This window comes from Xiphophorus couchianus, chromosome 11 (assembly GCF_001444195.1).
Source record: "Xiphophorus couchianus chromosome 11, X_couchianus-1.0, whole genome shotgun sequence".
Classification (NCBI taxonomy): Eukaryota; Metazoa; Chordata; class Actinopteri; order Cyprinodontiformes; family Poeciliidae; genus Xiphophorus; species Xiphophorus couchianus.
The window spans coordinates 2,452,389-2,467,409 of record NC_040238.1 but is presented as its reverse complement, the minus strand read 5'-3'; the positions used below and the strand labels follow the sequence as shown (position 1 = coordinate 2,467,409).

Genomic DNA, 15,021 nt, shown 5'->3' with positions numbered 1-15,021 from the left:
GACAGCAGTGTTTCCTATGAACGTGAGTCATAAAATACAAAGGTTTTTTTTTTTTTACCTTTTTATTGCTGCTATTGCAACTAAAATGCAAAATTTAAAAAAATAATTTTAATTGGATTGTTTTCTAATTGAATCAGATGTAACTGTAACCACAAATCTTGTAATCCCTAGAAAATTACATCTTTAGAAAATGTATTGATTACATTGCCGCAGTCTGTAATAAAAAGATTATTTGTTTAAATATGGCAAAACTTGAGACAATGAAGAAAAGAAATAGGAATATTAGTCATGTTTCATGAAATTTTAATATCATTTGTCACTGATTTTTTTTTTTGTACATAAACATCGCTAAGTTTAATAGTGTACACACAGACAGAGATATATTGACAGAGACAGTGGTTAAAATACCTGTAATAGGGGGGAAATCACTACAATGAGCAGCTGAAAACCACCATATGCTAATCAAACAAAAGGTGTCAGATTTTACACAAGAACAAAGCTGCCCTAAAAATCTCCACTGACATTTTGTGCATAAAGTAACTGAGAAATGATCAAAACGTTTAAAAATTGAGCAAAGAATAAAAAGGGGCCAAACCTGTCACCTTAAATTTTGGATTTTATTATCTTTTTTTTTTTTTTACACAAAATGTTTCATAGTTCATTGTCACCATCGCTCCTCTCACCAGTTGCTTGGCAACCAACTCCTCCTTGGTACGGATGCAACCGCTCCTCTCTGAAATTACAGGCTCTTTTACAATATTTAGCGGAAACAAAACTAACAATAGCATTGTGTGGAAAAATTAGCTAATGAAGCTGATGCTGTGTGCACTGCTTAAATGTAGACATCTGTTGCCTCTGAAAGAGAGATGCGAGTAAATGACGGGATGTGTGCAGGTTAGCACTTTGGGTGGTTGTTTTATTGCTGTGGCTGGCCGTTTATCCAGATGTCGGGTTCAGAGATTCTGTATCTGGGGCTCCGGTCTGGGCTCGAGGAAGAACCAGGCTGTTCACAAAAAGATCTACAAGATAATTAAACATATGAACCATTTAGAGGTGAGAGGAAGGGATTGTTTTTATGTCTCTTAGGCGTGTGCACCAGGGGATTTGGCTTAAATTGAACTGTCAAATTGAGAAGGAAGTGTCATGAGAAGCAACAGTCACGTCCTTTTAGCTTGGTTTAAGTCTGCCTCATTACAAAAGGTTGTAATTATTTAATGTCAGAGCAGTGTCATTAATTCAAGCAGTGACCTTAAATGTGATTCCAGCTGCAGAAGCACCAGGAAAGCCTTGTGGCTTATCATTACTTATCCTATGTTTTTAAAGTCTAATTTATCTTGTAAGTTTACCCAAACTGAGAGATTCTGCTTGGTTTGCTCACCAAGGTTTGGCCTCCTGCAGGACGAGTCTCTCTGGCTGGAGTCGGAAGAGGCTGAAGTACTGTTTGTGGAGTTGGACTTGACAGAACGGACAGATGGAATCGCTGCTCTTAAAAACTTTTCTTTGGGCTTTGCAAGTACTCGAACTGATGCTGAATTGCTCCACTCTAAAAACAAAACAAAAAAAAGGTCCCAGATACAGTCAAGTTGAAATCAAGCCTTGTGTTTCTTTCAGGATTCCTATCCAGTTTTTTTTTTAATGTAATTTAAATGCATAGATTTCCAATTCTCGTAAAATGGAAAAAAAACAACCTCACAGAATATGGAAAAATGTTTGTTTCATTATCAAAACATAAATAAATAATGGTGCCACATTTGTAAGGCATACTTGTTTGTGGGTCAAACAAGTATTAGGGCTGCATTTAAATGTCTAAAGAGAATTTCGCACATTATTTGATCTCTAGACCTTCCTAGGTCATAATTTTTAACCTTGGATGTATGTATATACACGCAAAACAAAACTATTTTTTCCAATAAAAAAGAAAAAATAAATTACAAGTAGTGGTTTAAAGAATTTATATTTAATGTTGGATAATCCTATCCAGATATTACATGTACATTGTACAGTTTGAAGTAGTTGGTCTAAATTAGTACAGGTGACCAAAACATGTTGTGAAATGACCCATAGATTGCTTCATGTCTTGCAGAAGATGGCAACATTGAGCTCCAACATTGTAGATGACCAGAATTAGATCAAAACCATCCGGAAAAATGTGAACATTTGACTCATGCAGCGTACAAAATGCTTAAAATAGTATATTTATAGAAACTCCGTTCAATGCAAATAGCTACAAACCAATTCAGGCAAATAAAACCATAACCAGTGTATTATGTTGAGTGTTAGTACCAGAGTGCTCCTCAAGTCGAAATCGGCCAAAGCAAAGATGAATCCTCCACTGTTTTCTCACGTTCTCCTTCATCAGACAGTGGAACAGGAAGACAAAAAGTCCTGGAAGAAACAGAGTTTTTGGAAAGCCTGTAAAGAATTGTGATCCACGGTCATCGAGTGAACAAAAGACACAGATTCAAGAGTTCGCTGAAAATATTTATGCTGATCGCTTTTTCCAACTCATTAGTATTGAACACAACTACATTTTTCTCTGCTTAATTATTTCTAATTAGACCAATGACCTAAAATTGACACACATATTGACAACAACCCAAGTAATCCTCAATGAAATCTAAGCAAATTAAGATACGTGTAAAAAGTTAAAAGGACAGAGAGATAAATAACTAACAACTTCCTGATATTGGTGATTGAATACTTTGTGGGAAAAATCTTAAGTCTCCTCTATAGAGAATCTGGTTGATGGGAAGTATGTCCAATATTTATCCCATGTGTAATTGCATTTTTTTTGTTTGCCTATAACTTTATTTGTGGGCTGATTTGCTTAGATTTCTTTGAATGTGTTGATTACTTGTGTTGTTGCCAGCATCTGGTGGGAATTTTATGTCAAAAACCTCATTAGAAATGTAAACAAAGAAATATTGACATGTTCAAAAGCTGCTTTACCCGATGTCTCAATTTCTCTACACAAAACAGAACTCACCTTGCAGGGTGTTGAGTCCGGCGAACAGGTACATCAGAACTGCCCTTGCTGGTGCCCAGGTAAAGAAACCTACAGTCCATGTTAGCCCGAGTAAAAAGGTGAGGCTGGCAGCTCCCTTCAGGTCCTGCAGCACCCCTCTCCGGGTCCCGGCCGGGCTGTTGAACCGCATGCGGCGGATCTGAATCAGAACCACCACAAAGACCTAATGAGAGATCCATAAAAACATTTTAAACTTACAGAAAAACGTGTATAATTTCAAACAATAAAAGACAATTTTGTCCAAATCGTTGACTTGCGGAAAAACAGGCTGTATTGCAATTTATTGTCATTTATTTAAATTATGAACTTTCTGATAGTTTTATATGATTAAGGGCTTCTCAAAACAAAGCAGCTCTGCAATAATGATCTATTCTGAACAAAACTGAAAATGTGTGCATAAAATTGAATCATATTTACCCCGATGTTGAAGAGAAAGATCAACCCAGCGTAGGCAACCACAGACACATAATATGTCACATTATCTTGAACCCAGCAGCTGTTGACAAATTGACAAAATGTTATGGTGCAAAGGACAGAGAAGGAAATACTGCAGACAATGTGCTTGTTTAGTCCCACAATTTACATATAAAATATGAGTATGCAAGGAAATTCTTTCTGCAGCTACAGTATGTAACTCGGCTTTCTTCAAAATAAATTAAACTATGAAAGATAAACTCAAACCAGACCAATATCTTACAAGTTATCAGAGTTGTCCAAAGGTTGGAAAGTGTGCTCAGCATTCCCAGAGAAACTACCGTATGCATCTCGATTCACAATGAGAACCATGATGCAGATCACCAGAGGAATACCTGACCAAGAGTTAAAAACCCAAGAAGTGACATTTAAAACACCTTGCAATTAAATTGTAATTATTGAGCTACTAGTTGGAATTAAGCTTTAGTTATAGCTTACCCCATCCCAGAGCACAAAACTTGAGGATATACGAAGGAACATAGACATTGAAGACTTTAACCAGGGCAAAGTACATGTTGACAGCCTCTAATCCCATCCAGGTGAAGGATGCTAGGAGGAAGTAGTGCAGCAGGGAGGCTGCTGCCACACAGACACTGTAAACACTCCAGGAGGACAACCAGGAGTTGATGAGAAACATCAGGTTCAATCCCAGCAGGGCTAGCGAGAGGTTTATGAGGATCTGAGAGGGGTAGTCTCTACGAAGCTTTCTAAATCAATGGAAATGAGCGCCAAGGAAGAAGAGAAGACAGATTAAAGATTACTTATAACCCTGCAATTCAGACATTTATTACATAATAACAAATGTCCACTATAAATGGGAAGATAAACTCATTGAAAAATGTAGAATAGTTTGAAAGTATATTTTATTAATCTTGACACAACTTACTCAAAGGCTATGTACGTGAGAATGGTGATTCCTAAGAACAGGGAGGAGACTCCGCAGCCAACATATGTGATAATAGTCAGGATCTGTTCATGGAGCGGGTCCAGCTGAGTCCTGGACACGTCCTAGGACAACAGACAGAGAGGGAAAATATTTCAACATTTTCTTCACTAGATGCCTCTGCTGGTTTCAGACAGCGTCAATACAGTCATTTTTAAGCCTCGTCATACATTTTCAATTGAATTTACGTCTTGAGTTTTACTGCTGCAGCTCCTCCTGTTTATCTCGGCTTATTGTGCTGCTGAAACTTGAATCTCTGTCCTAATTTTTCCTACTAGGTTTCCTTTTTAGTCTTGATCTGTGTTTAGATCCTGCTTTCTTTTCACCATTGGAAAAAAAATGCTTTCCCCCAGTATGATGCTGCCACCACCACAGCTGGAACACTGTGTTCAGGTTCACACTTAGTGTTGGTTTTCACCTTAGTGTCCTGCATGCAATTCAAATTGTACATTTCAGTTGTAAAAACACAACAAAATATACTTAAGCTTATGGTTGTAATGGGGAAAACATTAGAAAAAGTTTAAGTGGTGGGAAAACTTTTGGCAGGCACTTAATATATCCACAGTATCTGAACTAAATTGTAAACATTAGTTTGGCAGAAAACAAAAATGTGTCCAATTTGTATCAATTTAGACACATCAATATTATTTCAAAGAAAAAAACTCAAAATGTTTTGCTTGATTTAAAATGATAGTGTTTTAGTTTTATGTTTTATTTTTTCAAATCATTTGAAAATCAAAAACTATTCAAACATTGCTTTTCATTTTCCAAAAACTAAACTCTGAGTGCCCTCTGCTGCCCAAATCTTAGCTTAGCTGCCTTACTGGGTTTTTACAACTGCAAATATTTCTACGATTTAAATTCTTATAACATTAAAGTGCTAAAATCTTCACATTTTAGCTCTGCCTCTGGCTCCTAAGTGGTGGAGCTTTCTATAAATAAAAATATATGTACCAAAGGATTCGTACCAGAAGAACTCCAAAGTGTGTGAGATGATCGCAGAGACACGTTGTGTAATCAGGGGTGCTGTTATATTTTCGGCAGCCGTGATCATCCCAGCCCCCGTGTCCGTCTAGATGTCAACAATAATTTCTTAAAATCAATTTCTGTTCAGTATTAAAGAAATTTTTCATTTGAAAAAAGACCTACTGTTTTTATTGAAGTTCCAGTACACACACTGCACTTGTCTATCATGCTGGAAAGTATAAAATAAACTCATGATAATCTCATTTATTCATTCCTAGAGGGTGTAACATTGTTTTTAATATGCTTCTTCTACCACACTAGGCTGCAGATGGTGGAGCATGACTTTAACTTCTTCATGAAGGTCTTTAATTGGTGAGCTGGCGTTGGACACACTGGCTGACACCACAAAGGTGCTGAGGAAAGGCTCCTTTTCATTCACCTGATACTGGAGACAATAAACATCAACCACTTTCTTTACAAAGATCCATAAAAGGTCAGTTTGAACAAAATTATTTTTAATTTTGCGAGTATTCAGTTTTCTGCATCATGTACCTTAAAGAGTAGTGGGTTGGCGTAGAACTGAAACTGGATTCTAGGTTGGTTCTGGTTCAGGCCGTTTTGTGGGAAGTTGTTCTGCAGGGCAGACGGCAGGGAAATGAAAGCCACCATGCCGTCTGACGGATACCTGTTGATAAAAATCTACACCACACCAAATAAAAAAATCTTTAACCACACTGCATTTATAAATATATTCATATTTAGTGCTTATTTTGAACAACTGGAGAATCAAGTGTCAAAATTGTGATAGTGCTTTAAAGATTTAAAAAGCAATAACCTTTGTGTTATTAAATATTCTACTTTGTTTTACAATATCTTTTCTTTATTGGTTGTGATATTCTGATGCATCAAACTCAATTATAGTAGACTGGACATTAGATGAATGTAGAGTTCTCTGTAAATATAGTTTAAGTTCATTCAAATGAATTAGGTTCTGCACATTTCTGTTTGGATGTAAAGATGTGATGAATAGAAACAGCCTTGCAAAACCATGCAAAAAATATATTAGGACAGCTCAAAGGTGGGGCTTTTTATGTGATTTAGAAGTCACAGATTGTTTGGATAGCTTTTCTTCATTTAATAAATAGAATATATATAATTTTTACCACATTACCACCAGGAGTGTAATGGAAAAAAATCCCATCATTGTTTCATATCATTGGATTATTTTTTCCACTAAAAACAGACTTTCTCTTACAAATCTTTACCAGGCGTCTCAATAACTGAGACGGAAGTTAAAACCTTCTGAATTTTCTGATATGAAAGGTGTTTCACTACCTCAGGTTTGTTGCCGGACCAATCAGAAAGAACTCCAAAGCTCAGGCTGCTAAACGGTCCAGGAGACACATCCACCACTGAGATAGCGATAGCTCGAGCACCAAGCGTGTAGGAGCCCTTGAAACCCACCATTTTGTCTCCCACCTCCTCTGTGAGGTTCAGAATACTGCAGATGATCACACATTATACATTTAGACACAATTGAGCGTAGTTGAGGTTTTACTTGAATGCTTAAATCTGCATCACGTCCGTACGTGTTTGTAAACGGCCCCAGGTTGCTGTCTGATTCCAGTATGTTGGAAATGGTGTCGATCAGAGCTTGGCCAAGATCTGGTGTGACAACGCTGACGCTGATGATGTCCTTCAGCTTGTTGAGGACTGTGACCAGCTCTTTGTAGATGAGACTGGAGTGGTTTCTCATTAAATCCTTAATCATCTTCAACACGTCAAATGCATTTTCTGGAAATAAATGACACAACAGAACAAATGTGACAGTCAAGACTTTGAAACACTTTAAAAACTCAACAAATTTGTAGGTAGATCTGAAAAATTAAATAAACAGACAGATGTATAGATAAAGTGCAGTTTTTAAGCATATTATTGTAATTAGTTTTAACGTATGATTATTATTAACTGAACAATTTTAAACTCAGTACTTAATAGACTTTAAAAATTATATCCTAGAAATGAAGAACATACAAAGGAATGGATTTAAATGATAACAGACCAGGAGTGACTTCAACATGATCCAGGTCAGGGATAGTTTCCACCAATGGAGGGCAGTTTTCAAGGTTTGGCTCCATCCAGTGAGTCCTCTGGGACAGTTTACTGTAAAAAAAAAAAAAAAAGACTTAAGATCTATTACCATTTAAAAACACAAGTAGAAAAGATACATTTCAACGTTTTCCTTTATTTTCTGAGGATGTTTAGAATATGTTGTTCGTCAAAAAAAGAGATGGTTGTGACGTTTTACTCATATTTCATCTTCAATCTATTTGTTTCCAACTGCCCTAATGTGAATGGGAATATAAAAATGGAATGCTTAATCTGAAAATCATTTAATTTTCCCCTTTATTGTCTTTTACAACAGAGCCATTAGTAAAATCTGTGACACTGAGTCAACATAAAACATGGACCAAACAGAGCAAATATGTACAAATAGAGATAATCAATACTCAGATAGGCCTATACTTGTTGATGCATTAAATTAATGGTGATAGTTGTTCAGCTAAACGAATGAGTCAATTATTTGATATCTTCTGTAAATATCAGAAAGAAAAACAGATGTTTTCTGTGTGTTTGAAGCTTGTTGGCTCTGAGTGTTTCTGTCAGGCAACACTCACTGATTTTACTGACGCACCAGTTTTGTGGTCCATTAAGAAATATATTGATGTTGCTGAAATGATTTGTGCTTCAAAGTAACATCCAACTTTAATAACAATCAGCAGGACTTTTCAAATTAAGGTTTTTAGCTCATGATTCTTTTGAACTCGTGTATATTTTCAGTTTTCTCCTTTATCTAAATGTTGCTGATGACAAGCAATGCCCAGGCAGCATGTGATCAGTTTTTAAAAACCTTAAAACCTTAAAAACCTAACTCTTTATATTGAGAGGTCTCACCAAAGTCGGGTTGCAGAGTACTGAGGGGCTTTGGGGCATGGATGTGTAGCATTTTGTCTTCCTAGAGTGTCAGGCCACATGAACAGGCCTTTTAGGGTCTGCTGGGCTTCGGCAGCACACTGAATAACCGCTGAGAGGGAAACACATATTTAGTAAGAGAGTTTCAGCTTTTCAACTGGTTATCAGGGTGTGTGAACCTCAGCTGTACTTACATATGGGACATATCCTTATGTCGTGTGCTGTTATGGAGAACAACCCATTGTCATAGGGACTCTGGAGACAGTTCCGTATTTTGTTTTCAATTTCATTTTGGTCTAATTGCGTCAACACTTGGACCTGGAAAACGAAGCTCTCTCTGCAGGCAGAAAAAGGTAACAATGAGCTGCAAAGATCTAAAGAATTAACATGAAAAGAAGATCAGAACGTAAGCCCTTATGAAATGCTGTTTACACATTTTGAGATTTACCCCAGTATTGAAATGCAATTCATGTAAAACTGAATGGAACTCAGTTGCATTTGAAACGTTTTATTGCACATCGATTTTGAACAATCAGTACCTTGAGTCTTCATTTATGAACACCTGGTAAAAAAAATAAGAAAAAAATGTTTAAAGAAAAATAAATATACAGCAATTGTAATTGCTCAGACATTTATAATATGCAGTCACCATGGAGATGAATTAAAATTTTCATTCTTAGCTTCTAATGATTAATTTGAACTGCTCTTATTCTATAATGGAATCATAACACAATATTTTCAAAGATTACATGTAAATAACCCCACATTAAGCTCCCTGTTTGTTTGTTGTATTTCCTTTTTAGCACTTATTGTAGTTACTTCGTTTTATTTTGTATAATATATAAAGGACTTCCGGTTTTTAATTTGATGCTTTTATTTTGACAAGAGAGCTTCCTCTGTTTATAATATAGGACGGCAGCTTAACGACAAAAAGAACAAAAAACAAGTTGCAACAAGCTTGTAAAATGTATCTTATTATTAGAGGCCCCCTTGACAGAGGCACAAGGTGTGTTTATTTTGTAAATAAGGATATTTCTTTTATTGATTGGTTGGAATTGTAAATGTATTTTATTTTGTACTAACACTAGGGCATAGTTTTGAATTGGAGTTGATATTTTTAGTAGTGAACGTTATGTTTTGGTTGATACGTTATGGTTGTGAGAGAGTGTTTTTGTAGTTTATACTGTATTTTGTGTGTGTGTGTGTGTGTGTGTGTGTGTGTGTTTGTGCATAAGGCTCTTACGGTGAAAGTAAGGTTTTACTCCCAATAAACCTCAATGTTCATCAGTAAAGCCAAAATCCTTCTCTTGAGGGGGTGTCTGCTACATTACATTTTTGGACTTACTGTAGACATTAAATTGTCTTTTAAAAATTATAAATGTGTACATTCAACTATTATTTGCTCTAATGTCCTTTAACAAGTCGCTTCTCCAACACATTCAGTCTTTTAGCCACAATGACAAATTGAATGTTTGGTGGAGGGAAGATGATGCTTTCAGACCTGAAAAAGCATTTTGAACTAACTGCCAAGTATGGCAGTAGCAGCATCATGATGTGGGGCTATTTTCTTATTAGAGGTACTATTGCATTGCACAAATTGGATAAGATTATAAAAACAAAAGATTTTCTTTTGAGTTTTAAGTCCAAACCGATTCATAATCTGACAATAAATTCGACAAGCATTTCTCAAAATATAATAAATATTAGAGAAGTATCACTAGTATTATTAATCCATTTTTATTTACTTTTCAGTTTTTTACAGTAATGTCAAAATGTGTTGGTAAACTTCTCAATAATCAGTGAATTTATTGGTAGCAACCAAACCCTTCTTATGATTTCTGACCAGAAACATGTTGGTCAAATTAAAAGGATTTCTTTAAAGTTATTTTTTATATGCTTTGTTGTGTACGTTTGCAAACCAATAAAAAAAAATTATTTGAATTTTTATACTGGATTCTGCAAACACTGGATTTATACAGTTTTATTTACTTACTTGGTTTGAGCGATGCTTCCTTTCAGGATGACGTCTGAAACAATGAGAGATTTTAGCTTATTTCTGAAAGTTTCTCTAAATATTGTTGAACGATGTTGTAATAGTTTCCTCATATAACACACCTTTCTGGTTTGGGGAGCAGCTGTAGATCCAACACCATCATTAAGTCATCAGGCAGACTGATGTTAAGCTGATATGAAAAATGTAATATTCATCTAAGAGATTTATTTGATTAAATAAGATTTTGGCTGTTTTTTTTTTTTAAGACGTACCCAATAGGGAAGGATCTGTTGTGGGTCACATTCTCCCGTTATGGAGACGTTCATTTGGACTTCAAAGTAAAGTTCTGTTAAGAGGATTGAGACGAATCAGAAGCTTTCCTCAGGACGTAGAGAAAACAGAACTGTGGATCGTGCTACCAGACCGACCAGAGACGTTTCCAGGGGTTCTGGTGATGGGGTTGGTGGCGGTTTCTTTGGTACCAGAAATTATGCTGATGGTCGATGTTTCCAGAGTTGTTAATTGGGTGAAAGCAGAGGATGTCATGGTGGTTGGAGTGGAGGTTGTGACAGGAGCGGACGCTGTCGTGACAACCTGAGGGCTGATGGTCATCATGGAAAATTTTTCTGGAAAGGAAACCATTCATCAGATATTTTGAAGGTTTCCTTTATTATCCTGCTTCTACTGAGAGCTCTTTCCTACCAACAGGGGTGGTGTAGATGGAGCTGGTGTCGGCTAGGAGCAGCAGCAGACCGCTGGGGTCAGTGTAGGTGTTTGAAAGGTCAGTGTACATTTCTGTTTGAACAGCCGCAACGTCCCACTTTGGGATGACACTGGTGTAAACAAGGCAGCGGAACCTGCGGGGTGGGGAGAAAGTTAACGGGGTTTCTACAGAGAAATGTAGGAAAGCCTGAAAAGAAATCTCAACATACCCTGCACTTCACATCTATATCCTAAATTTCTTTAATTTGTGACATTAAAGATGCCATTCACAGCCAAAAGATGACCCAAGTAATCTCAAATATGATCACAAGTGATGAGTACATGTCACACTCTTAATATAATTGTTTTAGTTTAGTGTGAGGGTTAATTGTAAAGTATTTGCTTATATATAACAGCCCCGGTCAAAATATTCTGATCAGTACAATCTTTACTGTTGCATAGCAATGTTTGTTTATTTAAAGTATTAAATAAACATGGATTTTTACCTGGAAATATTTTCAGGAGCCCAGTGCATCTGGAGCAGAAAAAACACATTTTAGATTTTATTTTAAAAAGTTTTGGTTATTTTTATTGCATTTATTGTATTACTGTAAAATTGACTTTACATTAACCAGTATTAAGAGGCGTATTAACTGAAATATCACAAAAAGTCATTTGAAGTTAATGTGGATTGTTTTGCATATATAAAATTTGCTGTGTGCTTACCAGTTCATCTTCATAAGGCGTTTTTATGTGTTCCTCTGTGTCGGATCTGCATGAGAGATCACAGAAACTTCGCTTACGGTTCAATAGTTCCACTATAAAGCAGAGTTTAAGTAGCATAAACCAAAGGAGCTTTATTGGAAGTATGCAATATATTGAAGTTGTAAACTCAGATCTTTTTTTCCCTTACCTGGTTACTTCAAACACAGACACTCTGTGTAAATAGATTTCAGTCGGTAAAACCTGTCTGAGCTGCAGGATCGACAAACAGAACCAAAAATATTGTTTTACCTTGTGGTTCTTTGCAGTTGAACAAGGAGAAAATATTCTAAAACAAATTACTAACCCCTTAAATTAATCTATGCAAACATCAGTCATGACATCAGTATTTAAATGTGTTAATATTGATACGTTTCTTTTTATTTCTTAGTGAATCTATTCTTTAACACATTCAAGCTTTAACAAAACTATTGGTCACATCCTGAAAAGGTCAGTTCAGATTTGCGTGCAGTAAAACTTGTAAAGACAGAGATGATATTTGCTCTCCTTACCCAGCGATGTGCGATGTCTCTGGCTATGTAGTGCTCTGTTGTGTTTTTGTCGGTGCGCATGATCACAAACTGGAGATTCACCTCATAAAAGGACCATTCTGCCAAAATATAAACCAAAATATTAACCTCCAGTTAGGTAAAAAAAAAAAAAAAAAGAAGAGAGAGACAGATGAAAACAAACATTTGATATAGTTGCATAGATAAAATTTTATGTGAGTGTAAATCCTGAAAGTTTATTAGCTTTTTGTGTCACATATCCTAGATTCATTACTTTTTTTATGACAAACTTGTGTTTGTTCTGTATAAAAGACAGGAAATCAAGTTACAAACTGTTAAACTAGCTGTTCCTCATCTTGACATTGAACCTCAGACTCAGTGAGAAACTAAAGCCAGAGAGGCAATAAAAGCTGACATTAACAACACTGTCCGATTTTATTTCCACCCCCAGTGAAGTGGCACCGTGTCCTAGAGTATTCATACACCTTCACCTTTTTTACATTATGTCGCATTACAAGAAGAAATTTCAATGTAAATTACTTGGATTTTTATTTGACCAACATAAATATAAAATTAAAAGAATTAACATACTTTTCTTTTACAATCTGACAGTAACTTTCACTGTCTTTTTAACTCTGATACCCCTAAATAAACTTTAAAAATTTCATGGAGTATTGTTAAATTCATATGTTGCATATGGAAACCAGAGTTGGGTAGTAGCTAGTTACTTTTACTCAATTTACTTGAGTAAAATGTTTTGAAAAAAATTAAGAGTATTTTTTATTATGCTGTACATTTTACTTTTACTTGAGTAATTTTATGATGAAGTTTTAATACTCTTACTTGAGTAAAATGTCTGGATTCCTGAGCCACTGAATGAAAAACAAACATGTTTTAACCAAAAATCCACCAGGCACACACCTGTAGTTTTTATTAAAATTTCACAAGTTTTTTATTGAAAGAAACTGATTTAGAAAAAAACATATTTTGCCTGATTTTGTTATTTTTTGTTACTTACATGAATTATTGTCATTTCCGTCCTTAAATTACCAAAATTTAAGGACTTTATATTTTAGTCCCTCTGATTATGTAATTTTTCAAGATTAAATTATTAATAATTTGATCAGTTACTCAGTACTTGAGTAGACTTTATACCAAATACTGTTTTACCCTTACTTGAGTAATTTCTTAGATGGCTACTTTTTACTTTTATTTAAGTAAAAAATATGTTGAAGTAGTTCAACGAGCTGTTAGTTCATCACTAATCTGACCGTTGGGGAGTGGAAGAAGAAAACCGTTGTTGAAAGAAAACTTTCTAGTTAAAAATGTATCACATGGGAAGAAGATATGCTAGTCACATCCAAATGCTGAAACATTGATTGTGGCTTCATGGGACAGAGAAACTGGTTAGAGTTGATGGGAGGTTAGATGGAGCTAAAAACAGGACAACACTGGAAGAAAACCTGTTGGAGGACGCTGCAAAACGCTTGACACAGATGGTTCACCTTCCAGAATGAGCCTGAACAAACAACCACAGCTACAGTAGCAGGATTTCTGTCAAGGTATGTTCCTTTTCTGTTCCCATGTTGTGTTAATTATTTCTTACTATTAAGATCAATATAAAAACTGCCATTCTTGAAGTTGCTTAGAAAACTTTTAAAAAATTCAGATGATTCCATTTTATTGATTTAATAGGAGTTGTTAAGGTTTCCGGTGTTTTTAAAAATCACTTTTAAAAACATTGTACAATAGACTCAAATCACAAGATTTGAGTCTATTGAGTATATTAATAAAAGATTAATTTATTTTAAGACTTTCCGCAAATCTTTTCATGGTTGCAAATTTGTATTGAGGGCCCTGTTATTGTTTGTAGAAATGCTTTTATATTTGTTAAATAAAGCACAGCTGGCCAGGCTTTCTTCTCAGAATAAAGCCAGTGGATATGAATCTAATGGAGCTGTGGAGATGAAATTGGAAAAAGCTGTAAAGGATTCTGACATAACATATTCAGATTCAGTTATGAGAAACAAACTCACCACATTGCAGGCTGGTATCACGGACCGGGTCATAGTTCTTCGTGTCCCAGTTGTCCCTCACCCACTTCACCAGATCCCCCTCTGTGCAGCTCAGTGATGTCACTTCCTCTGTGCTTCGTTCTCTCCCCCACATTCGAAAAAGGGAAATTTTTCCCACCATACCGCTGTACTTAATGATCTCGATGTTCCCATTGTTGATGGTGTGTCCGACCCCGAGTGTGAGAGATCCATTCGGGGCCAGCTGGCAGCACATTGGTGCAGCAACAGGAGGGATGTTTGTGTAAGCTGAAAGCACAAACAAAGGAGAGCAATCAGAAAGTTGCTCTCAGGCAAAAACTGCAACAGTGAATCACTTTTATCACTCAAAGCAAAGCTCACCTGCTGTCATGTTAATTAGGCTCCCGTTAACATAGAGGGCAGGCCTGTTCCTCGTATGGGACCAGGTGAGGCACAGGGCGTACCACTGCATCAACTGGAGGTTGATGTCCTGGGTGGTCCATTCCTCTCCAAACAGCCAAACCACCAAGCGATCGTTCCTTCCCCCCATCCCCAGCTCTGCGTACTGAACCTCAGGATGACGATACATGAAGATTGTCCAAGGTGGGAAACCTTTGACCTAGAGATGATCAGTTAGTTAT

General features: G+C 36.1%; 1 protein-coding gene across 1 annotated transcript; it reads right to left on the bottom strand.

The window, feature by feature from the left end:
• Positions 1-889: 889 nt before the first annotated feature.
• Positions 890-14,993, bottom strand: adgrg4b (adhesion G protein-coupled receptor G4b). Its single transcript, XM_028030612.1, has 29 exons — positions 14,762-14,993; positions 14,384-14,668; positions 12,351-12,448; positions 11,990-12,051; positions 11,803-11,848; positions 11,583-11,611; positions 11,077-11,231; positions 10,803-11,000; positions 10,647-10,720; positions 10,497-10,564; positions 10,375-10,408; positions 8,921-8,943; positions 8,576-8,718; positions 8,364-8,493; positions 7,471-7,571; positions 6,998-7,202; positions 6,744-6,909; positions 5,961-6,107; positions 5,722-5,853; positions 5,592-5,637; positions 5,411-5,514; positions 4,386-4,507; positions 3,938-4,206; positions 3,723-3,834; positions 3,443-3,521; positions 2,987-3,188; positions 2,284-2,385; positions 1,379-1,543; positions 890-1,019 (listed from the first exon to the last, which is right to left on the bottom strand). The coding sequence occupies exons 1-29, from the start codon at positions 14,967-14,969 to the stop codon at positions 937-939; spliced, it is 3,588 nt and encodes a 1,195-aa protein (XP_027886413.1). The 5' UTR covers positions 14,970-14,993; the 3' UTR covers positions 890-936.
• Between the last annotated feature and the right edge of the window lie 28 nt (positions 14,994-15,021).